The following is a 25,789-nucleotide window of genomic DNA, read 5'->3' on the forward strand; positions in this document are numbered from 1 at the left end:
GTGTACTTTATAAAGGTCTTCTCCCTCTAGTTTGGTTCACATCATCAGTTGACTACATACTATGTATCCGACACTGCCGGGCACCAGAGATAAGATGTAGTTCTGGGCAAGACGCGGTGGCTCACACCTGTAATCCTAGCATTTTGGGAGGCCGCGGTGGGCGGATCATCTGAGGTCAGGTGTTCGATACCAGCCTGGCCAACATGGTGAAACCCCCGTCTCTACTAAAAATACAAAAAACATTAGCCTGGCGTGGTGGCGGGCGCCTGTAGTCTCAGCTACTCGGGAGGCTGAGGCAGGAGAATCGTTTGAATCCCGGAGAGTGCAGTGAGCCGAAATCACGCTTCAGCCTGGGCGATGGAGTGAGGCCCTGTCTAAAGGAAAACAAAACAAAACAAAAAAAGATGTAGTTCTCTATCAAGGAAGGCTTCTGTATGTGATTAATGCCCTTCCTTCAGAGAAATCTTTACAGCTGTCTTCACCTGCATCTACTCTCTCCAACTATTACACGAATGGTTTCTTTAGTAACCCAACTGCTTGAATACTGTGATCCAGGGTCAGTCTTCAGCTTTCTAGTATTAGAGAACCTCGGTTTTCCCTGTCCTTATCTAAAGGCAGGGTGAAACCCTTTTCCTTTCCTCCGTGTCATTTATTCCCTTAGGTAACATAAACAAATGGGAAGTCTGGGACCAAAGGCTCACAAGAATTTAATGATCATGCAGATTCCAGAAAGCCAGCGTACACGCAGACTTCGGAGGCAGTAAACAGGAAACCATCGATCCCGTGCAGGAAATGACCTTGTTTGAAGGCAACGAAGGTGCCGCGGATTTCCTTCGTTTTCCTTCAGTTCCTTTCTAAACTCATTTCCACGTTTCAATCAGTTTGGTCCTTCTCTACATTAACAGAGTCCCCCCCGCCCCGAGAGAATGGCAAACAGACCCTTCCTTTTAGTGGACATTTTTATGCCTTGTTTTACATCACTGCAAATCTCAGCCAATCAGTAGTTGGGGTAGGAGGTACCAAAATAATCCTCACTTCCTCCCCCAAATACCACCCCTCGCGTGCGTCACCCTGTGATAGATTACCAATGCAGCCAATCAACAAGCGACCTTGGGCCGGGCCTACCCGAACCCCAGCCAATTAAGAGGAAGATGAGGAATTGGGGCGGAGGATGGAAAACTTGCCACCTCTTTTGGAAATGATTTGAAGAGGTGCGTCCGGAACGAAGGAAACTTAACGACTTTTGCTAACGATCGCGGCTTGCTGTGTATCTCCTGTGCCAGTTCTGTCTCTCCAAGACCCCACCCCAAGATGGGCCCCATGGCCCACGTACCCGGCCCCCAGTTTCAGTAGGACGTGTCCTCATCCCTGAGGTCCTCCAGAAAGGAACCCAACCCCAATGGCCCGTGCTTCACACGCTCCTCCCCGCGCCGGTGGAGTAGGGGGCAGGAGAGACCTGCTGCCTCTGGCGCCAATCTTTCCATTCAGTGCGTCTTTCCTGCCTAGCCCACGTTCCCGGGCCGGAGCTGACACGGGGGTGGGAGGAGCCGAGTGCTTGCTCGTCTTGGGCAGAGGCGAAAGCTTCTTAAGGTGGAACAGGAATGTTGGGCTGCTGGGCCTCTACCGCTGGGATGTGCCGGCCCCTGCTTCCCAACCTCGCCTCCCAGTTTTTCATCTCTGGTTCCCTGGCTCCAGTCTAATTTTTAGGGAGTGGAAATCAAACATGTTGGGTAGAGGATAGAAAATCAACGTAGAAAAGCCGGGCGCGGTGGCTCACGCCTGTAATCCCAGCACTTTGGGAGGCCAAGACGGGCGGATCACGAGGTCAGGAGATCGAGACCACCCTGGCTAACACGGTGAAAACCCGTCTCTACTAAAAATACAAAAAATTAGCCGGGCGTGGTGGCAGGCGCCTGTAGTCCCAGCTACTCGGGAGGCTGAGGGAGAATGGCGTGAACCCGGGCGGCGGAGCTTGCAGTGAGTCGCGATCGCGCCACTGCACTCCAACCTGGGCGACAAGAGCAACAACTCCGTCTCAAAAAAAAAAAAGTCAACGTAGAAAACTGTAAATAATAAACAGTTATGTAAAGGAAATACAAACTATACAGATAACTTCACCTTTATGGTTTAATATCTTGCGTTCTATTCCCCCCATTACTTTTTATTTATTTTTTCAATTCCCATAGAGTCAATGGTGACCCCATTATCTTTTAAAGTAGCAGTTAGAATTTTTCTGATGGTGCAAATGTAAGCTCATATTTTGTCTGATAAATATTACTAAATGAATCGTTTCTATGTTGGTTTAGTTTCTCTCTAATAGACCTGACTAGAGCCATTAAAAGAGGTCAGAACTCTGTGTCTAGTGGCTGCAGGCTACCCCCTATTCCGTTGATCACAGGTCCCCAGGAATCTGGAAAGAGTGGAGATGTGGTCTTGGCTGTGGTTCAGTTGTCTCGTTTGTAAATGGGAATAACATTTCCCCACCTCCTAGGTTTAGTGTCAATACTAAAAGACCTAGTGTAAATGAAAACATTGTAATCTGAAAGGTGTAAACAGACATTAGGTAATATTTTATATATAAAGCATATAATAATAGTAAACACATGGTCCTAGCTATGTTCCAGCATTTTTAAACAGTACTTTAAATTTAATTTTTATTTTTTTAATTTTTACTTTTTGAGATGGAGTCTCCGATCTGCCGCCCAGGCTGGAGTGCAGTAGCGCGATCTCAGCTTACTGCAACCTCCGCCTCCCGGGCTCAAGCGATTCTTCTTCCTCAGCCACCCGAGTAGCTGGGGCTACAGGTGCATGCCACCACACCTGACTAATTTTTGCATTTTTAGTGAAGACAGGGGTATCACCATATTGGCCAGGCTGGTCTCGAACTCCTGACCTCGTGATCTGCCAGTCTCAGACTCCCAAAGTGTTGGGATTACAGGCGTGAACAACCACGCTCGGCTAAACAGTACTTTTTTAAAAATTGTTTATCTTGTAATAATTCAAATACATACAAAAGTAGAGAAAATGAGATTTTTTTTTTTTTTTGAGACAGTCTCATTCTGTCACTCAGGCTGGAGTGCAATGGCACGATCTCAGCTCACTGCAACCTCCACCTCCCGGGTTCAAGCAATTCTCCTGCCTCAGCCTCCCGAGTAGCTGGGATTGCAGGCACCCGCTATCATGCCCAACTAATTTTCATATTTTTGTAGAGATGGGGTTTCTCCATGTTGGTCAGGGTGGTCTTGAACTCCTGACCTCAGGTGATCCGCCTGCCTTGGCCTCCCAAAGTGCTGGGATTACAGGCGTGAGCCACCACGTCTGGCCCAGAGAATAGCATTTTTAAAAAACTGTTGTAAAAAGCAACATTTGTTCAATCTTTCATCTATCATCTGTACCCCTCTCCCCCATTACTTGATTATTTTGAAGCAAATTTCAGGCATTTCATGTCTAAATACTTTAGTATTCATAAATATTCATAAAATGGTAATTCCATTAGCACCTGAAGTATACAATAATTGTTTGATATCGCCCTCAGTATTGGAATTTTACCAGTTGTCTCATAATACTCATAATATTTTTTCCAGTTGCTTTGTTCTAATCAGGATCCCCCAAAAGGTCTACATATTGTATTTGATGGACATGCCTCTTGGTCCACATATATTGCATTTGGTTGATAAGCCTCTCAGTCTCTAGGTCCTTCCTCCTTCAGGCATTTAACTAAATATATTACATGTATGAAGGCACATTATCCCTTCACAACATTATGAAATAGGTACTATTATTACCCCCATTTTACTGATGAGGAAACTGAGTCACAAAGCAGTTAAATGACTTACCTAAATTCTCACAATTATTAGGACTCAAAGTTGAGAACCACTATTTTTGTTTCATGTAATACATAGTCTCTAATAAATGCTTCCAAAATGTGCGTTGTAGCATATTAGTCACCAATTTTATAAAGAAGAGTTTTGCTCAAGGTAAATTAACACTCATGAATAATTATATAACATGTTTTATTACAAAGAAGAGTGGATCCTTACATTTTAATTTCTGCATGTTTCAGTGACTTAAAAAATCCTTCTCCATATTACCGTCCTTAATAGAAAGTAAAGTGAGAATGAATGTAAGTGCTTCCCCCGATCTTAGGGCAAAACCAGACCAAACCAGCCTTGTCAGTTTCTTTTAATTTTAAAAATTACATAAGCAAATCTACACAAACACTAATTATACATACATTAAAAAATGAAGTAAATTAAAATAATTCATAAACTCACATCTTTGGTGTGTATCCATCTTCTATGTGTCTATTGGTATGCACACAAATACATACATGAACATATATATATTTTAAAAAGCAACTATATGATTGCATTATACAAATTTTAAAATGTTATTTTCTCACTCAAATAAGTCAGATATATGAAACAATGGTTCTTTAAAATAATGTATGCCTACTGCAAAATATCTAAATGATAAAGAACATTATAAAAATAAAACAACTCCACTCACTACCTTTCAGAGATAAATACAATTATTCTTCTAAATGCTAAATAGTACTCTGTTGTACAGATGTGCCATAATATATTTAAAATTACCCTATTTTGGATATTTAGGTCTTTTCTAATTTTCCAGTTACAAAAAATACTGCAGCTAATGTCTTGTAAAAACCAAATAATTTCTTGAGCTTTTTATTTTTCCAAATTGCCAGGAAGATTCTAATCGTTCCCTCATGTTTCCATTTTTAGTACTTCTGCCTGTCACTCAAGCCCTCCAATTTCCATACATAGGAAATGTCAAAAACGGTTGAAACATAACAAAACATCCAACACATAGCAAGAAATATTTGCCGCCAAATTATCTGCATGTGAGAGAATTATTTAATGCCTCAAAGAGGGGAAAAATACATCTTTAAACCTGAATATAGCAAGCGTGAGGAGGAAGAACAGGCTTGCTTTGGTTTACTGCCTTTAATTTTGAGGATGACTTTAAATTGTGATCGCTCCGGACAATGGTATAGAAGTCAAGAGCTGGGCATTGGAGTCATTTGGATTTAAGTCCTGACTTTGCTACTTACTAATTAAGTGAACTCACACATAGTATCTGTAAGTCACAATTTTCTCATCGGTAAAAGAAGTATAATAATAGTGTCTTAGGGAATTGCTAGAATCATCAATGTGACAACACATGCAGAATGCTCAGTGCAATGCCTGGCATATTATAAATATAATTATTAATATAATATATACATATAACTTAAGTATGTAGTCTTTTGGGGGCAATTCAAATATTTTGCAAGCAATATTTCTGTATTCGTATTATCTTTTTTTTTTTTTTTTTTTTTTGAGACGGAGTCTTGTTCTGTCGCCCAGGCTGGAGTGCAGTGGCACGATCTGGGCTCACTGCAACCTCCGTCTCCCGGTTTCAAGTGGTTCTCCTGCCTCAGCCTCCCAAGTAGCTGGGATCACAGGCACGCACCACCACGCCTGGCTAATTCTTTTTTTTTTTTTTAGATGGAATCTGGCTCTGTCGCCCAGGCTGGAGTGGAGTGGCGCGGTCTTGGCTCACTGCAACCACCGCTTTCCGGGTTCAAGCGATTCTCCTGCCTTAGACAGCACTACAGCGTCTGCCACCGCGCCGGGCTAATTTTTGTATTTTTAGTAGAGACAGAGGTTTCACCACGTTGGCCAGGCTGGTCTCCAATTCCTGACTTCAAGTGATCCCCCCGCCTGGGCCTCCCAAACTGTTGGGATTACAGGCGTGAGCCACTGCGCCTGGCCTCCTATTATCTTATGTGATATAAAGTAGAGAGTAGGCCGGGCCGTGTTTCCTGCCTGTAATCCCAGCACTTTGGAGGCCTAAAACGGGAGAATAGTTTAAACCCAGGAATTAAAGACCAGCCTGGGCAGCATACTGAGACCCCGTCTCTACTTTTAAAAAAAGAAAAAGAAAAAGAAAGAAAGGAAAGAAAGTAGGGTAGTTTGATAAAAGTTTAAAAAGCTGGAGTATGGGCCAGGCGCGGTGGCTCACGCCTGTAATCCCAGCACTTTGGGAGGCCGAGGAAGGCGGATCACAAGGTCAGGAGTTCGAGACCAGCCGGGCCAACATGGTGAAACCCCATCTCTACTAAAAATACAAAAATTAGCTGGGCGTGGTGGCGCGCACCTGTAATCCCACCTACTAGGGAGGCTGAGGCTGGAGAATCGCTTGAACCCGGGAGGCGTAGGTTGCAGTGGGCCGAGATCGTGCCATTGCACTCCAGCCTGGGCAATAAGAGTGAAACTCTGTCTCAGAAAAAAAAAAAAAAAAAGCCAGAGTATGAAATATATAAGAATTTGCAGCAGAATAATATGACTCCAGGATGTGACAGCTGTAAAGGGTAAGCAGGCCGAGTATCAAGGTCTCTTCTTCGCTGAGCAAGATTGCAGAGAACAAGGGCCATGCACAAGTTTACGAAGCTGGAACAAGGAACAGGACCCAGATCTTCTGATGTTTATTTCACCGTTACACGCTCATTTATCATGTATCCACCCAATCAAGGAGCATTTACTGAATTCCAGGATGATATAAGGGTAACATATAAACTTCACCCCAATCTTCACCTCAATGCTCATGATCCTTTATAAATCATCTCGAGGGAAAGAGAAGCCCGTCAAAGACAGTCCTGAGAAAGCTGGGGCAGTTCATCTGTATACGGAGTTTAACAGAATGAAACGCCGGAGTTGGGGTGTCAGCTGGAATTGACGGTATACGGTGCGCACGAGGGAATCTCCCGACGGGGAGCAGTGAGTTGTCATCCCGGGTAGACGGCGAGCTCCCGGAGCCACGGGGCCGCAGGTGGGCGAGGGCGGCGAGACCCCTCGCCGGCGTGAGAGCGGCCGTGGCTCTCCAGGCGGAGCGCACACCGGGCAGCGCGGCTCGCGGCTCGGCGCCGCCCGCGGCTCGGCGTCGCCCGGCTCCTCCTTAACCCGCGCCGGGAGGCGGTGGCGGCAGCGGCCGGCGGGCGGGGGAGGGGGAGGGGCGCGGAGCGCGGCGCGGAGGCCGGGGAGGAGCCGGGGCCTGCAGCGGAGCCGAGCCGAGCCCGAGCCCGCGCCGAGCCCTGACACTGTCCGTCCGCCTTCTGGCTCCCCGGGAGCCCGGACTGGTCGGAGCCCGAGCGGTGGCAGCGCGGGGAGCCCCACGCGCCGAAGGGAGCGGACCGGACAGGACGGCCCTAGAGGAGGTGCTGCCGCCACAGTAGCAGGGACCGGAGTCTCGAGCCGCGGCCTCCCGGACCGTGCTGCCCAGGCCAGCTCAGGGAGAGCCGGGAGTACGAAAGCCCCACCCTCCGGGGCACCCCGGGAGCGGAGGCGGGAGCGGGGACGCGAGCAACCTCTCCCCCTGTTGGAGAGAAAAGACCCTGAGCACTCGGATGAGGGAAAGAAGAGACCCCTGGAGGGGACGCCTCTCTCCTGCCTAGAGGCGAGGAAGACCCCTGTACTGGCCGGGGAGGAGACCCCCAGAAGTGGAAAGAAGGGAGCTTTCCGTAGGGAAGCAGAGTGAGACCACCCTAGCGCGCCCCCGCCCCTCCAAACACACACTCTCAACAGTTGAGGACTTTGGAGGCAAAGAGAGACGGGGCTGTGCCTATGGAATAGGCACCCTCGGCCCACCAGTATTCACAGGGGACAGGAGTCCTTACGTTCAGAAGCCACTCCAGGGAAAGAAGAGGAATCGGCTTTCAGCCTTCTGGAGAGGGGAAGACCTCCCCTCAACTTCCTCGTGCCTAGACAGTGGAACGGGGTAGAGCCCCTCCGCTCATATCTCCAGCAGACGGAAAGAGCCCTCCACCTCAGAAAGATCCAGTTTGGGGGGGAGGGGAACTCCCCCAAGGGGGAGGAGACAACTCCTGGTTGGGAGAGGCTCCTCCCCTCCTCCCCAGGGTGACAAGCAGGGTGTGGGGGGTGTGCCACCTTCCCCAAGTAGGACCTCCTTCTCCTCCCCCTCCCCCTCCTCCGCCCTTGACTCCTCATCCTCAGGGGACCCAGTTCCCCTCACCAACTTGGGAGGCTCAGCCAAGCACAGGAAGAGCCACTGAGGATGAGAGCCGTCACCTGCCTCTGAAGAGGGGAATCCCTCCAACCCCAAACTCCAGCACCAGGTGGTTCCCTCCCTTTGCCGGAGGAACCTTGGAGACAGGTTAGTGCTTTCTTTCATCTTCTCTCTGTCATTGTCTGGCACTAGTGGGTGTAGGGGGTTGAGCTGGTGGATCGTGGGTTTCACTACCGGGGAAGATACAGCGGTGACTCAGAAAATCCAATGGGAACTGTGAGCCAAGGGAGCTCCTGGATTTGAACCCACATCTTGCTGCAGAAGCTCTGAGAAATGGGTTTCTTCGTGTTTGGGGACTAAAGGGATGGGATTCATTTTAGGTCCCTTGGGGAAGTGGATGTTTTCATGCTGAGGAAAAGGGTTATCAGAAAACGGCTGCATTTTGAGAACATGCATACTGTGTAGCAGTGATTTACACAACCTAACCAGTGGTAAGACTCCCATACCACCCTTCACCCTTGGGCCTTTGCACCTGGAGAGTGGGCTGTCATGAAAATCACGGTGGCATCTGGGGTCCTGGCCTTGCCCGGGGCATGCCGCGGTCAGCTTAGTGTTCACCAGAGGTGTTCCCTCCAGCTTACTGCACTTACCGCTCCCTTGACAAGAAAAGCAATCTGTTCCTGCTCGTCCTATCTCAGATACCAAGAGGCCTCCTCTCCTGACATTTGCATTCCTAGCTGCCCGTAAAATCCAAAGGGAAAATGGGAATCCCACATGTTCTGAGGCGAGAAGAAAGTGTGCAGGGGAATGCCAACTCCTGGGTTGAAGTGCTTCCTTGATGCTGGCCCTGTACCACTGCCCCAGTCCCCTTCTCGACTCCTGTTTTTTTGCTCACAATTCTTCAGGAAAAATCAGATCCTGGATACGAAGGGAGGAGGGCTGCTGCTCCGCTTCTGTCCAGACTTCCAGCTAAACAAGTTGACCACTGGAGAGATTTCACTTCTGAGGAGTATATAAAGTTTCCTTCCAGAAAAGTACCTAATAGTCTCATCCTCTCCCTTCCTGTTTCTTGTTCAGTTCTGAGTCCCCGGAACCTTGTGTGAAAGTTTTCCTTCATAAGCTAGGGAATTATCAAAGTCCAGAATCTTCAGAAAAGGCAGGAAAAGGGTTCCAGGAAATCCTTCCCTGAAACCTAGGCCATTTTTAGGAGAGGTCACTAGCTGCTGTTTGCTTTCCTGCCTCGCCATTAGCAGATACCGTATCTTCTGTCTCACAGCAAGGACAAGTGGTGAAGGAGTCTTCATCTGACCTGGCCTTTCATATTTCCTCCTCTCTCTGGGGCATGGGTGAGGTGTACCTAAGTTCCTGAGCACATTCACTTGTCCTGGCAGCTACTGGTGGTATGTGAGATAGGGCACAGGTTTGTGTGGCTGTGCTGTAGGACGACATGTATATACTTCTTAATTCAGGTGAGTGTGGCTCTCTCTGTTTCAAGTGGGTACGTGTGTGGAGACAGGTACTTATGTGCTTTTCAGACTATACTCCAGTTACCTAGAATTGTATGTTTCTGGTGGGCCCCTAGAAGCAGGTGCCTGTGTACAAGGACATGGATAGGTGGTGGAAGGATGCACACCTGAGGGGAAGGGCTTGGCCTCCCCCCAAGTCAGTGGGAGCCCTCGTGACAGTCTACAGGACAGTCCTTTAAGCAGCAGGGCAGCCCAGTCTCAGGTTGGGATAATTTCTTCTAGGACTAATAAGAGAGCTTCATTGCGGATACCTCTGGTCTCAGAAGGATGAGGATCCTTGACTTCTAACTCCAGAACTCCCCCACCTTTTACAAAAGAGGCCACGCTGGTTAACAGCAGCCTGTTTCTCATAAAGTGCTTCACCAGATGCTGGCCTGCACCTGCCTGAATGGCTCAGGGTGAACTATATCACAACATCTCCCAGTACACCACTGCCACGCAGTTTAACTGGCCCTGCTTGGACTGAGTTCCCTAACCCTGCTTGCTTCTCTGGAATCAGTTAGAAGCAGGTGGCTACTGAGTGGGATTAACTGTGGTTTAGAGAGTGTGCTTTCCCAGACCATGTCTTATGACTACAACTAGTTCCCCCTGGAAGATAAGAGATGATAGTTCCTCATCGCTTCATCCTTGGAGTCGTCCTGATCCTAGCATTAGCCAGTACTGGGTGATATTATCTCCAAAGGAAAAGTTTGAGATTCTGACATCCTGAAAACCATTGCAGACACAGTGCAGGCTTTGTAATGCAAACCACTGCAGGCTTGCTGCTTCCACTCCTATCTCTATAGTCTGTCAGTTTGCTAATTTTTAATTTCTAGTATTCTCTTTTTTCCCCATTTAAAAACAATAGCTACACTTATTTAGCACTTACTAAGTGCTCTAAAAATATTAACTCAAGGTAATCCTTACAACAATCAAAATAGTGGAGCTGGGATTGAAACTCAGGCCGCCTAACTCATGTGCTACACCTAGCCACTGTGCTCTTTGTTCTGGCATTCTGTATGGGGCAGGAAGTTATCACACCTTATTACCTGACACTGGCATTAGAACAAGTAGTGGCCTTTCAGATAAAATGGGAAGAAAACTGAGCCTGTTACTATGGATCTTACATGTTTCATCCAGGATCGGTCTTTCACTCCCAGAATGTCTATGTGTCTGTTTTTCCCTGCCTTTCTCCCAGTTCTGTAGTCTTCATTAGACGTCGTGTGGATGTGATGGAGCCTGCCCTTTGGCTGCCTTTCCCAGCTTCTATGGGTATTTCCTTTCAGTCTTCCAGCACACAGAGAAGAATGTGGCCTGACTCAGGTTCTGCCCAAGCCCCGTGGCACAAGGCCCACCTGGAGAGAGAGGTCTGGGTAACTAGGTTGGTTGGACTGAGAAATGGAAGTACCTCTTGTTTGCCTTTCTATTAATAGCCCTGAACATTAGCCTCGTGCCATTATTTTGGGGAGCGTGGAATGTGTGGCAGCCACGAGCTCATTAAGTTTCATTCACTTCGCTCCAGGGACGATGCTTTGGCAGGGTTTATGGGTTCATCTCTTTTATTGAAGGGGAAAACTGAGGCATCAAGACTTCACCGGGGGCCAGGCATGGTGGCTGACACCTGTAATCCCAGCACTTTGGGAGACCGAGACGGGTAGATCACCTGAGGTGAGGAGTTCAAGACCAGCCAGGCCAACGTGGTGAAACCCCACCTCTACTAAAAATACAAAAATTAGCCGGGCGTGGTGGCGTGTGCCTATAATCCCAGCTACTAGGGAGTCTGAGAAAGGAAAATCGCTTGAACCTAGGAGATGGAGGTTGCAGTGAGCCGAGATCGCGCCACTGTACTCTAGCCTCGGCCAAAGAGCAAGGCTTCGTCTCCAAAAAAAAAAAAAAAAAACACTTCATCAGAGAGGCAAGGGATGGTTAGGGGGTTAGGGACAGTCCAGGAGGATTTGGAATAGAACCAAGGAACCTCAGTCTCCGAGGCTCTACATGCTGGGCTGCCCTTCACAAATGGAGAAGTGAAGAGGGTGAGGAAGTGGGATGGGTCAAAGGAGAACGGTGCTGAAAGATCAAAAGGATCAGATGCTACAAGCTGCTTGTAGCTGGTGAGATTTGAATATATTTTGAGTGCTGGGGGCTGTATCTGGAGGGCTCACTGGAAGGGGGCTGGAGAAAAGTTAAATTTAACCTCAGTGTCCTAACCTGGTGCTGGGGTAAGGGTAGGGAAGGGCGTAGAACAACTTGCAAAAGGCTGAGAGTGCTTCCCTTTCAGGAGCTCACTGTGATTGGCATGTGCCAAATGGGTTCTTCTGTAAGCCCTCTAAACACTTTAAATCCACTCTCATGCCCCTGTCCAGTGTTGGAAAAGTTGTTTCAAATGAACATCAACTGAAGGCCTCTGTGCTCTTAAGATGAAATTTCCTAGGGATCTTTAGAAGGAGATAAATAGAGAATAGGGCAGAACTACTTTAGGGACCTCCCCATCTGGGGAGGACCCAGGAGGACCCTGGTCATTGGAAACCTGCTCATTGGCATGCCACTCTTCAGCTCTGATGACCCAGCTACAAGACTGTGATCCTGCTACAAGTATACAAGTATATATGTGATCTGCTATAGCCCAGGGACTGGGGTGTTTTGACTTAGTAGTATTGGAAGGTGTGAGGTTCCTGGAATGATTAAGTGTTCCTATTAGTTTCCAAGTTTCCATGGTTAGGGCAAAGGTGGTAGTGGGATGAAGAGGAGGATAGTGGGAGAGAAGCTAAGGATAAAGGGGAAACCCTTCATGACGCTATTTATAAACATGCCATCCCCCGTCCCTCCGCCCCTTTTCTCCTGTCAAGCAATTCTTGGGTTCCAGTTGGGTCTCTTGCTGCCCCGGCCCCTGAGGCACTAAGGTGTTTCCTTCAGCCTTGTGGAGTGAGTGTATTGCTGGTTAGGAGCACAGGGCTGCGTACTTGTGCACACCTGCAGATTGCCATCTGCGTGGGTGGGACCTTGGGGAGAGGGGAGTAAGTGAGAATGCTGACCCCTAGGAGAAAGGCTTAAGGGTCAAGGGCAGAAGAATCACTACCTAGGATAGAAGAGGGAGCTGAGGGCCGGGCGCGGTGGCTCACGCTTGTAATCCCAGCACTTTGGGAGGCCGAGGCGGGCGGATCACGAGGTCAGGAGATCGAGACCACGGTGAAACCCCGTCTCTACTAAAGATACAAAAAAAAAAAATTAGCCGGGTGTGGTGGCGGGCGCCTGTAGTCCCAGCTACACGGAGAGGCTGAGGCAGGAGAATGGCGTGAACCCGGGAGGCGGAGCTTGCAGTGAGCTGAGATTGCGCCACTGCACTCCAGCCTGGGCGACAGAGCGAGACTCCGTCTCAAAAAAAAAAAAAAAAAAAAAAAAAAAAAAAAAAAAAAAAAAAAAAAAAAAAATAAGAAGAGGGAGCTGAGACCCTGAAAGATGTGTTGGGGTCAGGAGAGGGGGACATGGTCCTATCTGCTGTTGAGCTTTGGCCTGCAAAGTGTGTTGATCTGTTGTATTTTATGGATACGCTTGTGCATGTATCTGGCTGTGGATTTAGAGATCACTTACATCATACTTTTCTGTTCAGGATTCTGAACTTTGAGGCAATCTAGTCCTGGCTTCTCAGGAGAAATGCCCTGGTGGGACTGAGGAAGACAGTGTTAGCTGGAATCTGGTGGCTGTGCAGGCACAAACCTGTTAGGCAGCAAGTGCTTAGGGGGTTGCTGGCATCAGCTCTAGGGGAGTGCCAAATGGCTACCTAGTGGTTCCTGCCAGCCTTTCTAGACCCTGCAATACAGATATCACCCATCGTTCTTCACCTTCCCTCAGCAAGATGTCACTGTAGCTATACCTCTCTGCTGGCAAGGGCGCCTAGGCAGTGTGGGTGACAGCAGGGCGTGCAAACATCAGGCGTAGGCGGTCTGGCAGCTCCAGGAGTTTGCATGGAGGTGCAGCGAGCGTGCCTGCCTGGCTGGGAAGGAAGGAGGGAGGAGGAGGGCGGAGAAGGGGAGCCAGCTCCGAGCCCCAGAGTGGCTATTTTTAGCCAGGCTATCTGATTGTTACCGGTAGGCACACAGCTGGGTGTCTCCCTGGCTCGGTGAAGCCCAGCAGGCTGAGAGGTGGGAGGTCCTTGTGGATGACTTCTTCCTGGTGTTGGTGTCTGTGGGCGGGAGCATGCAAGGGGTAGCTTAAAAAGTGTGAGGGCAGCTGTGTACTCAGGATGTGTTGCTTCTGTGTGTGACTTTGTGCTCTGGTGGTAATGTATGCTGTATATGTAATCGTGATCTCTGTGTATGTGCTTCACTGTTTATGTGTCTGTCTGCTGGTTGTCATATATAATTTATGCCTGGGATATATCTAATATGCCTCAGGTGCATGTATGTGGGATAAAAAGGGCAAGTGCTCATAATGTATCTAGTAGGAAGCATCTTTAAAAGTGTTGGTGTGTGCTTCATCTGTGTATGTTTGTATTTAGGTAGACTTTTTCTTTATATGTGCGTTCATGCCGTCCATCTGTGGATGTTGTATGAAAATATAACAGGTGTCACATGATTGGAGAATGGACTTTAATTTTACCTGCTATCTAAGTGGGGTTTTTCTTTTTTCAAACTCATTCCTACATAGTTTAAAAATACTATGTTGTAGGGCTATAAGTAAGGTGAATTGAGGAAATAGCTCAATTTGGTGTGAAGTTTGATCTCTTTTAGTCCTACATGGAGAGGCCTCTTGGCCTTGCTCCGCAATCAGATGTAGGGTAACTAGCAGTCCATCATCTGGTAGATAGATCTGCTTGGGGATTCTGGGAACACCTGGTGGAAGGCCATGCCATGGGTGTCTTATGGGAATGAGAGTAGGAAGAAACTCTACTTCCCTCAAACAAAAGGATTTGAGTATTACTTGCCCCTGGTATTTTCGTCTCCTCTCTGTCTTCTTCTCTGCAGAACCCAGAAGTACTATGGCTTCTGACCTAGAGAGTAGCCTCACCTCCATAGACTGGCTCCCCCAGCTCACCCTCCGAGCTACCATTGAGAAGCTTGGAAGTGCCTCCCAGGCTGGGCCTCCCGGGAGCAGCCGCAAGTGTTCACCAGGCTCACCCACAGATCCTAATGCCACCCTGAGCAAAGATGAGGCAGCAGTTCACCAGGACGGCAAGCCACGGTACAGCTATGCCACTCTCATCACCTATGCCATCAACTCCTCTCCAGCCAAGAAGATGACCCTCAGCGAGATTTACCGCTGGATCTGTGATAACTTCCCCTATTACAAGAATGCTGGCATTGGTTGGAAGGTGGGAATGCTTCTATAATCTTGGCTTAGGTTTAGCCTTCAACAGCCTTTTTAGAGAAAAAGGTTTTGTTTCTTCCTGTAACCTGTTCAGTTTACTCTGGTTTGTCTCAGAGATGTGAAAACTTAAAATCTCATATGTTCTGCCCTCTACTTTTTTTCAGAGTTGAACAACTTTTATAAGGTATATTAGGGAAACTCCAAGCCATTAAGTATAGTGATGGGGATGGCAGGATGCTGTTGCTCATCACACCCTCTTATCTTTTTTTTTGAGACAGAGTCTCGCACTGTCGCCCGGGCTGGAGTGCAATGCGATGATCTCGGCTCACTGCAACCTCTACCTCCCAGGTTCAAGCGATTTTCCTGCCTCAGCTTCCTGAGTAGCTGGGATTACAGGTGCCTGCCACCGTGCCCAGCTGGTTTTTTGTATTTTTAGTACAGACAGGGTTTCGCTATGTTGGCCAGGCTGGTCTTGAACTCCAGATTTCATGATCCACCCGCCTCAGCCTCCCAAAGTGCTGAGATTACAGGCACGAGCCGTAATCTGCACCCGGCCCACATCCTCTTGTCTTCTGATCCCTCAAAGAGGATATTCATTCATTTCACAAATGTTTATTGCCATTCTACGATGTTCAAGTCACTGTGCAAGGCATGGCATCACTCCTTCCTACCTAGAGGTAGGAGTCTAATCTAGAGCATCAGATTTCCATAACTCCGTTGCACAGTCATAATCTTTTGAAAAGTTGCATTCCAAGAAAAATAATAATATAATTAGGTTCTTTACCAACAGCTGGCTACCAAGCAAGTAATGAGAAGTTAAGTTGTTTGGCTGGAGATGAAGAAAGAAGGGCCTCCTCTCCCAAACAAAGAAGGAAGGCTGATATGCTCAATTTTTTGGAGCAGTAGCTCATTTGTCAATTGTTGAGTAGGAATGGGAACTTAATATGTAGTTCTCTCACTCTGTAAACCCCCAGTTGACATACAAACCATGTAGTGAGTTGGAGACTATTGAAAGCACTCAGCTTTCTTTTCTTTTCTTTTTTTTTTTTTTTGCAGGGGTAGGGGACAGGGTCTCACTGTCCCCAGACTGGAGTTTAGTGGCGTGATATTGGCTCACCATAACCTCCGCCTCCCAGGTGCAAGCGATTCTCCTGCCTCAGCCTCCTGGGTAGCTGGGATTACAGGTGCGCGCCACTGCTGCCTGGCTAATTTTTATATTTTTAGGGTGAGCCATGACCTGGCCTTTTTTTTTTTTTTGTGGCGGGTTTGTCTGTCGCCAGGTGATGTGGGGGCAGTCCAGTCATGCAAGCAATTCTCCTGCCTCAGCCTCCCTAGTAGCTGGGATTACAGGCGCCTGCCACTGCAACCAGCTAATTTTTTTTGTATTTTTAGTAGAGACGGGGTTTCACCATGTTGGCCTGGCTGGTCTCAAACTCCTGACCTCAAATGATCCACCTCCTGCCTCGGTCTCCCAAAGTGCTGGGATTATAGGTGTGAGTCACTGTACCCGGCCTCTTTTTTTTTTTTTTTTTTTTTTTTTAAGACAGGGTCTTGCTCTGTCACCCAGGCTGGATTGTAGTGGTACAATCACAGCTCGCTGCAGCTTGAACCTGGGCTCAAGCAATCCTCCCACTTCAGCCTCCTGAGTAGCTGGGACTACAGGCATGCACCACCATGCACAGGAACTTTTTTTTATTTTGTAGAAATGAGGTCTCACTGTGTTGCCCAGGCTGGCCTCAGGTTCCTAGACTCAAGTGATCCTCCCATCTCGGCCTCCCAAGATGCTGGAATTACAGGCGTGAGCCATTGTGCCTGGCCCATTGAGCTTTCCCTTTGTAAATATGTCCCTGCTAGCTACCATAACCCCCAATCCAATACCACCCAGCACGCACGTTTTTTTTTTTTTTTTTTTTTTGAGACAGTGTTTCGCTCTTGTTGTCTAGGCTGGAGTGCAGTGGTGTGATCTGGGCTCACTGCCATCTCTGCCTCCTGGGTTCAAGCGATTCTCTTGTCTCAGCCTCCTGAGTAGCTGGGATTACAGGCATGTGCCACCACGCCCGGCTAATTTTTTGTATTTTTAGCAGAGATGGGGTTTCACCATGTCGGCTAGGCTGGTCTCGAACTCCTGACCTTAGGTGATCAGCACACCTTGGCCTCCCAAAGTGTTGGGATTATAGGCGTGAGCCACCACGCCCAACCCCAACACACTTATACAGCATTTCTTTCCTCCAAATGTGAACATTCTATGGGCTATTGAGAAAATGAAGGTGATCTGTGTTTTTCTTTCACTCATAATTTGTATAAAAAGTTTTAAAACATTGTTCTTTTGCTATCAGTCGGGTAGATTGAGGAACTGGGCAGATGTGATCGTGAGGCATTTATATACTTGTCACTTGGCTGGAAAGACTGAAAAACTATATAATCAGTTTTTCAGAAGCATTAGTAATCAAATTTATAGCCATTCCCTCCCATCAGTTTAATCTCTGCATTTTTCTTATCTCATTGCTATTGCTATTTGATGCATAATTCCCTCCATCAGTGTAGTTAAGAGGTACTAAGCTTACCCTGATACTTCAGCTCCATGGTGTATTACGTTTTTTTGTGTGTCCCTCTGTGTTCTATTGGAAAATTTTCTGCTCTGCATAATGCTCAGGCCTAACTTGCTTCTCTGCATCTCCAGAATTCAATACGGCACAACCTTTCTCTCAACAAGTGTTTCCGGAAGGTGCCCAGACCTCGGGATGACCCTGGGAAGGTAAGATACTACTGTAAGCATTGAAAGGAGGAGCAGGAAGGAGAGTGAAGTAGTTGACAGTCCAGAGTCTTGTGGCTGCTTTAATTACCCAGAAGAGGAAATCATGCTAATTAGAGAAGCATCTTTATTTTTTCTCAGAGGAAGCTTGGTTGTCAAGCTTGTGGGCCCCCAGTAGAATGGGTGACTAAGAAAGACTGTGAGGCTGGGTGCGTTGGCTAATGCCTGTAATCCCAACACTTTAGGAGGCTGAGGCGGGCGGATCAACTGAGGTCAGGAGTTCAAACCAGCCTAGTCAACACGGTGAAACCCCGTCTGTACTAAAAATACAAAAAATTAGCCGGGCGTGGTAGTGCATGCCTGTAATCCCAGCTGCTCGGGAGGCTGAGGCAGGAGAATTGCTTGAACCTGGGAGGCAGAGGTTGCGGTGAGCTGAGATTGCGCCATTGCACTCCAGCCTGGGCAACAAGAGTGAAACTCCATCTCAAAAACAAAGACTGAAATCTTTTCTTTTAAAAAATAGAAATACTTAGGGTAAAGTTGACTTTCATGCTCCCCCTTTTTTGTGTGGCGCTCTTTTTTCCTAGATGTAAAAGGTAGACTTAGTAACCTTTATACAAACATCTCTATACAAAAGTCCCTGGTGTTCCCCCCATAAAAGAGAAGGGATGGATCATTCTCTCCATTTGACAGACGTGGATGCTAAAGTCCAAGCAAGTTTTGCCTCAGGTCAGAAGGGAAGGGAGAGGCTGTGTCTGGACATGTCCAGCTCTTTGAGCTAGATGCCATTGTTCTGTCCCTCCAGAACAATCGGGGCCTGTGTGTGGACCACAGGATTCCCTCTGGCATACTCCGTGAGTTTCTAGGACAGTTTGCTCTTCATTAATACCCAGAACCCTGGGAGGTTCTGAATGTAACAATTTTGTTTTCTGTGGGAATGGGATCTCCTTCCAGGGTTCCTATTGGACAATTGACACCTGCCCTGACATTTCCCGAAAGAGAAGACACCCTCCAGATGATGATGTAAGTTCCCAGCTCACGAGGAGATGCCATATCTGAGCCAGCTGCTCCTTCCACCTCCTCTTGTGGATGTTCAGTGCTTCCAGAGGCAGAGGTGGAAGGAATACAGCAGAGGGGAAACCATGGGTCTTGGGAGGATGTTGTGCCTCTGCTTATAGATTTCTTTCTCTTCACAACCCTCAGCTGTCCCAAGACTCACCAGAACAGGAGGCAAGCAAGAGCCCACGGGGAGGCGTTCCAGGGAGTGGAGAAGCCTCACTGCCTCCTGAGGGGAATCCGCAGATGTCACTTCAGAGCTCCACATCTATTGCTAGCTACAGCCAGGTAGGAAGCAGATACGGCAGGGGTCATGGGATGGGTGGTGAATAGATTCAGATGTTTCCCTGTTTATTCACAATTATGTATTGAGTATCTGTGATATATGAGGCAGATAAATTGAGAAAGAAGGGGAAAGCAAAAGAGGGAAATATAGAGATAGAGAAATAGAAAGGCATAGCAGAACTTTGAGAAACATTAGGAAAGAAAAGCTAGGCACAGTGGCTCATGCCTATAATCTCAGCACTTTGGGAGGTCGAGGCAGGCGGATCACATGAGTCCAGGAGCTTGAGACCCGCCTATCCAACATGCCAAAACCCCATCTCTACTAAAAATACAAAATTAGCTGGGCGTGGTGGCATACGCCTATAGTTCCTCCTACTCGGGAGGCTGAGGCATGAGAATCACTTGAACCGGGGAGGTGGAAGTTGCTGTAAGGTGAGATCACGCCACCACACTCTAGCCTGGGTGACAGAGCCAGACCCTGCCTCAGAAACAAACAAAGAAAAGAAGAAATGGAGACTGTTGAGAGAAAGAGGGTAGATTCAAGATAAGAACAAATGAGAAAAGAAGGAGAAAATGATGCTGGGTCATTGAAGAGCTAGGCGAGGATGAAGAGGACAGACAGGAGAGCCTGGTGACCATTGAAGGGTTTTATTGGTCCCTCAGCTGGGACACTGATCAGGAATTTCTTACCTGTTTTTGCAGGGCACAGGATCTGTGGATGGTGGAGCAGTGGCAGCAGGGGCTTCAGGCCGAGAAAGTGCTGAGGGTCCCCCTCCCCTCTATAACACCAACCATGACTTTAAATTCTCCTACTCAGAGATCAACTTTCAGGATCTAAGCTGGTCCTTCCGTAACCTCTATAAGTCCATGCTGGAGAAGTCCTCTTCCTCCTCTCAGCATGGTGAGTCTGGAGTTGGGATGGGTGCATGGAGACTTTTTTATCTTGTTGAACAAGTGGTGTGACATTTTCTTTTTTCCCTTTTTATTTATTTATTTTTTTTTTTGAGACAGGGTCTCACTCTGTCGTCCAAGCTGGAGTGCAGTGGTGCGATCTCGGCTCACTGCAACCTCCGCCTCACGGGTTCAAGCGATTCTGTCATCTCAACTTCTCAAGTAGCTGGGAGTACAGGCACGTGCTACCATGCTTGGCTAATTTTTGTATTTTTATTTTTGTTTTTTTTTGAGACGGAGTCTCGCTCTTGTCACCCAGGCTGGTATGTAGTGGCGCAATCTCGGCTCACTGCAACCTCCGCCTCCCGGGTTCAAGCAATTCTCCTGCCTCAGCCTCCCGAGTAGCTCGGACTACAGGCGCACGCTGCCACACCCAGCTAATTTTTGTACTTTTAGTAGAGACAGGGTTTCGCCATGTTGGCCGGGCTGGTCTTGAACTCCTGACCTCAGGTGATCCGCCTGCCTCAGCCTCCCGAAGTGTCGGGATTACAGACGTGAGTCACTGTGCCTGGCTTAAGTTTTGTATTTTTAGTAGAGACAGGGTTTCACCACGTTGGCTGGGCTGGTCTCGAACTCCTGGCCTCAAGTGATCCACCCGCCTCGGCCTTCCAAAGTGCTGGGATTACAGGTGTGAGCCACCGTGCCCGGCCATATTTCTTTCTTTATTTTTTTGAGGCAGAGTTTCACTCTTTGTTTGTCAGGCTAGAGAGCAGTGTCGCGATCTCGGCTCACTGCAACCTCCGCCTCCCAAGTTCAAGCAATTCTTCTGTCTCAGCCTCCCAATTAGCTGGGATTACAGGCTCCTGCCACCACGCCTGGCTAATTTTTATATTTTTTAGTAGAGACGGGGTTTCACCACGTTGGCCAGGCTGCTCTTGAACTCCTGACCTCAGGTGATCCACTTACCTCAGCCTCCCAAAGTGCTGGGATTACAGGCGTGAGCCACTCCCCCTGACCCATATTTCTTATTTTTAACACGAAGAGAGGTATCACTACTCAGAGGAAATATCTCATGAACTAAAACTGTTTGGAGTCAAGTGAGCTCATCCTTGTGCAAATACAGCTGTTTCAGGAGGCAGGCTAGGTTAATAGTTTCAGAAAGTGAGTTGGAGGATTGCCCCTTCCAGGACTAAGGGCAGTGATTTTAGGGCTACAAGCGAGTCATTTGGAGGATGACCACGAGGGGGCAGCAGCAGTACCCTCTCGCGAAGAATCCCTGTGTTTCATTGTGAGAACAGTTTCTTTTTAGTGTATTTATATTTATGTTACTTTTATTGTGAAAAATTGCAAACAGATGCAAAAGTGTGGAGAAAAATATAATAAACCCCTGTGTTCCATCACCCAACTTTAACAGTTATCAGTATTTTAGGCTTGTTTTGTTTACCACTAAGCCTTCTAAAAATCGGAGTAATTTAATGGAATTCACATATACCATGTCATTCCACTCATAAATACAACTTTGATATACATCCCTAAATGATGACTTTCTTCTGGTTATCTACCATGACATTATCATTCCTAACATAATTGATAATACATCCTTAATATCAGCTGGTATCTTGTCTGTGCACATTTTCCTGATTATCATGTGAGAATGACTTAAAGTTTTTGTTGGGAGGCCCCTTGAGAGAACATCTGGTTCGGCCCTCCGCAATATCTGTGTGTTTGTTTTTTAAATAACTTAGAGACAGTGGTGAAGTTGATTTCAGGTGAGGCATTAGACCTTCTCGTTCTGTGCAGTGGCCCTATGTTGGCAGCAGGGGCTGAATGGAATGATCAAAACTGGTTAGGAGTCACTTTTTGGAAGACTTATATTAATTTTCATGAATTTCTTCTTGTATATCCCAGGGGATCAGTTCCTAGAGTTGTGTCCAAGACTGTAGCATTTGCTCAAGAAATGAATCCAACTCAGGTGGTTGGTTGATTGGAGGTGGGAACATGAGAAACTGTCAGAAATAAGCTAAAAAATTAGATTGGGTGAGGACAGCCTAGAGTTCACTCAAGTTTTATTGTGACCAAAAGCCTCTAGCCTCAGACTTTTGTTCTTCCTGGCCTAGTCTGCTTGAGAAATAACTCCATCCTGTCTCTGCTCCTTACCCAAGCTACATTTGTTTACAGAGGATACAGGAATGACTTGGCAGTAGCAGAGTGTAGAGAAAATAAGGGGCCGGTCACGGTATCTCACGCCTGTAATCCCAGCACTTTGGGAGGCCAAGGTGGGCGGATCACCTGAAGTCAGGAGTTCGAGACCAACCTCAACATGGAGAAACCCCGTCTCTACTAAAAATACAAAATTAGCCGGGCGTAGTGGTGCACGCCTGTAGTCTCAGCTACTCGGGAGGCTGAGGCAGGAGAATTGCTTGAACCTGGGAGGCGGAGGTTGCGGTGAGCCGAGATCGCACCATTGCACTCCAGCCTGGACAACAAGAGCGAAACTCCATCTCAAAAAAAAAAGAAAGAAGAGGAGATAGTAGACAACTGATGGCTTTGTTTTGTTTCTGATTAACTTTTTTTTTTTCCCTAAACACTAGATGACCAGGGATGGTTTCCTTTTTAAAGTTCACCTGCTGGGAAACTGTGATTTCAGGCCTTCAGCCAAATCCCTAAAAACTAGCATTAAACGCTACACACTGACCTTTTTAGTAAGATTTCAGTGGTCTCCACACTGTCAGGGCCCTCCTCTAACCTCAGTGTCTTCCTGTCTCTTGTACCTGCCAGGAGGGCCACAGGGATCTTTGCTGCCCTAGAATGTTCTTACCCTTTTAACTCCACAGTTTTGGTCTGAGGCTTCCCATCTCAACCCAGGGAAAATCCCATTTTGTGAAAAATGCATTGCTTAAGTCACTTGCCTGCTTCCTCCCCACCTGCAGGCTTTTCTTCTCTCCTGGGGGACATCCCACCCTCGAACAACTACTACATGTATCAGCAGCAGCAGCCACCGCCACCTCAACAGCAGCAGCAGCAGCAGCCGCCACAGCCACCTCCCCAGCAGTCCCAGCCACAGCAGCAGCAGGCACCTGCCCAGGGCCCCTCCACTGTAGGGGGTGCTCCTCCACTGCACACCCCAAGCCCGGATGGTTGTACCCCACCAGGGGGAAAGCAAGCTGGGGCGGAAGGCTATGGGCCTCCCCCTGTAATGGCCATGCATCCACCCCCGCTGCAGCATGGAGGCTACCACCCTCATCAGCACCATCCCCACTCCCACCCTGCCCAGCAGCCACCACCTCCACAGCCACAGGCACAAGGCCAGGCTCCCATCAACAACACTGGCTTTGGTGAGTAAGGAGGGTGCAGAGTGATCTAGAGGAGGGTGGGGTGATGTCCTTGTCCTAACTCGGGCCTGGAGGTGCAGTTAGTTAGGAAGTTAATGATGGGTCTTTTAGGCTTCGCTCCTTCATGTGAGCTAATCTGAACAAAGTTACTACTTAGAGCTCTGTCTTATAGAATCCTTGGATCAATTGAGATTGTTTTACATATTCTGCTGACTATGAGCCTGGCTGTACTTAAAGCATAGCTAGCTTTTCCAGTCCTAAACCCCCAGGGAGGGAGAGTCCAAAACTTGGAAGTGCAACTGATAATCTGTATAGATGCAAGAATCTTGCATGTAGTCAGCCTGGTATCAGTTGACTGCTGTCTTACACTTCACTCTATCTTATTATCCACTTTCCCCTCCTCTTTACAGCCTTTCCTTCTGACTGGTGCTCTAATATTGACTCTTTAAAGGAAAGCTTCAAGATGGTGAATCGGCTCAATTGGTCCAGCATTGAGCAGTCACAATTCTCAGGTTAGTGATCAAAGGATGAAGGAAGAGAGGGATACACTGTAAGGGAAAACCCAGTAGAAACTGGAACCGGAAGGGGGTGGTTAAATGAAGTTGCAGAATTGAGGATTTAATTGTTTTTCTCTCTTTTTACACAAGATGGATAATATTTACATTACTTTCAAATTAACTCAAATTAATCTTGTCGTAACTGAAAATATGGCAGTGAATAATCCTAGTCTATTCTGTCTTTGGGAGGGAGAAGGCCCTCAGGAATTTAGAAGCCGTGGACCACTATTTGGTAGTTTTGTCACCACTTACTGACAGTGTGACCTTGGCTGAGTCACTCAGTCACATTGAAAGTTTATCTTACTCATCAGTAAGATGGAAATTATAAGAATTCGGTAAGGGATCAAATAGAATGAGAGTTTGAAAATGCAGAGCTCTGAAAGATGTAAATGGTTATTGTTAGTGCCTGTTATCAGTGGGGGTGATTGATGGTGTGTTTGGAACAGTGAGATAGGGCTGGGTCTGTTAGGGGCTTCCTACCTCTGCAAGATTTGCATTGCTCGCTTCCCTCTTTGTAGAACTGATGGAGAGTCTACGACAGGCAGAGCAGAAGAACTGGACCCTCGACCAGCATCACATTGCCAATCTCTGTGACTCCCTCAACCACTTCCTTACTCAGACTGGTCACGTGCCCCCTCAAGGGGGTACCCACCGCCCACCAGCCCCTGCCCGTATTGCTGACTCCTGTGCCCTCACCAGTGGCAAACAAGAGTCAGCCATGAGCCAAGGTACTGCACCAAGCCAGTTGCCATGGAGGTGGAGACTATGTTGAAAGGAAGCATAGGAGAAAGGCAAAAGAGAACTGAGAGACAGGATTTTATGGGGCAGTGACCCAAATTGAGCAGTGGAACTAGTTTATCAGTTGACTGAATATCTGTTGAATCAGTGAAGTCCTAAACTGAAAAATGCAAAAGAAATAGACTGTATGATTCCTTTTTAGACCTCAGTTTGGAAGATCAGAATTACTTAAGAAAAGGGAGGAGATTTGTTAGAGAAAGGCTCTATTTTAAATTTGCGTCTCAGTAATCCCTACCGCCTGGGTGATACCAGATGAAATGGTGGTTCTATACTTACATGACGTTCAAACTAGTGAAATGAGAGAGATGTCATGATTATGTTCCTGTTTTTTGCTTTTTTCTTTTTTTTTTTTTTCTTTTTTTTTTTTTGAGATGGGGTCTCGCTCTGTCGCCCAGGCTCTGGAGTGCAGTGGTGTGATCACAGCTTACTGCAACCTTGACCCCCTGGAGCTCAGGTGATCCTCCCACTTCAGCCTCCCGAGTAGCTGGGACTACAGGTGTGTACCACCATGCCCAGCTAATTTTTTTTTGTATTTTGTATATAGCTGGGATTTCACCATGTCGCCCAGGCTATCTTCAAACTCTTGGACTCAAGGGATCTGTCCACCTCGGCTGCCCAAAGTGTTGAGATTACAGGCATGAGCCACCATACCTGGCCCTTATATCTTTCCTATTTCACAATTGTACTATCCATTTCTTTTTACCCTCAGTGGTGAGGACTGACAGCTTCTGCAGAAAGCCTTCTTGCCTGCAGGAGCTACAGAACAGGGCAGGGAAGAGAGAAGGAGGATGGGAGCAAGGGTATATTTTTTTCTTCCCTGCTTTGTTGAGTACAGTAACCCCCTCCCCCCCACTCACGTAACTCTTGTCTTGCTTTGGCAGTGAACTCTTATGGGCACCCACAAGCTCCCCACCTCTACCCTGGCCCATCACCAATGTACCCAATCCCCACCCAGGACTCAGCAGGATACAGTCGCCCAGGTAAGAGCTAGGAAGCTTGTTTCAAAACTGTTGCACTCTGATGAGTTGTTTTGCTTTCCTTTGACTCTGAGCTGGCATTCTGTGCATTTTTGCCTGCGTCTCACTGGAGGGAATGAGCCTTTATAATTCCCAAGGCTGGAGGATGGGCTACCTGCTAAGGAGGTATATGTCAGGGGAGACTAACGAAGACAGATGTCCCTTCCCTTTCCCTTCCCTTCCCTTCCCTTCCCTTCCCTTCCCTTTCCCTTTCCCTTCCCTTCCCTTCCCCTTCCCTTTCCCCTTCCCTTCCCCTTCCCTTCCC

At 47.6% G+C, this 25,789-nt stretch overlaps 1 protein-coding gene across 3 annotated transcripts in view; it reads left to right on the forward strand.

Annotated features, from left to right (window-relative positions):
* The first annotated feature begins 7,271 nt into the window (after positions 1 to 7,271).
* The window catches only part of FOXJ2 (forkhead box J2), a 23,587-nt gene continuing 5,069 nt past the window's right edge, over positions 7,272 to 25,789 (forward strand). Inside the window, exons 1-10 of one of the 3 annotated variants that reach the window (XM_032159540.2) lie at positions 7,272 to 8,175; positions 14,495 to 14,841; positions 17,518 to 17,592; positions 18,544 to 18,612; positions 18,793 to 18,933; positions 19,633 to 19,831; positions 22,752 to 23,156; positions 23,564 to 23,665; positions 24,229 to 24,438; positions 25,390 to 25,488. In XM_032159540.2, coding sequence (XP_032015431.1) covers positions 14,509 to 14,841; positions 17,518 to 17,592; positions 18,544 to 18,612; positions 18,793 to 18,933; positions 19,633 to 19,831; positions 22,752 to 23,156; positions 23,564 to 23,665; positions 24,229 to 24,438; positions 25,390 to 25,488 — 1,633 coding nt within the window. In that variant the 5' untranslated portion in view covers positions 7,272 to 8,175; positions 14,495 to 14,508. Of the gene's footprint in view, positions 8,176 to 9,039; positions 9,063 to 14,494; positions 14,842 to 17,517; positions 17,593 to 18,543; positions 18,613 to 18,792; positions 18,934 to 19,632; positions 19,832 to 22,751; positions 23,157 to 23,563; positions 23,666 to 24,228; positions 24,483 to 25,389; positions 25,489 to 25,789 lie in introns of those variants that run through there. The other 2 variants (XM_032159542.2, XM_058442767.1) reach the window with 2 other exon arrangements.

Source organism: Hylobates moloch, unplaced genomic scaffold (genome assembly GCF_009828535.3).
Source record: "Hylobates moloch isolate HMO894 unplaced genomic scaffold, HMol_V3 SCAFFOLD_8, whole genome shotgun sequence".
Taxonomy (NCBI): domain Eukaryota; kingdom Metazoa; phylum Chordata; class Mammalia; order Primates; family Hylobatidae; genus Hylobates; species Hylobates moloch.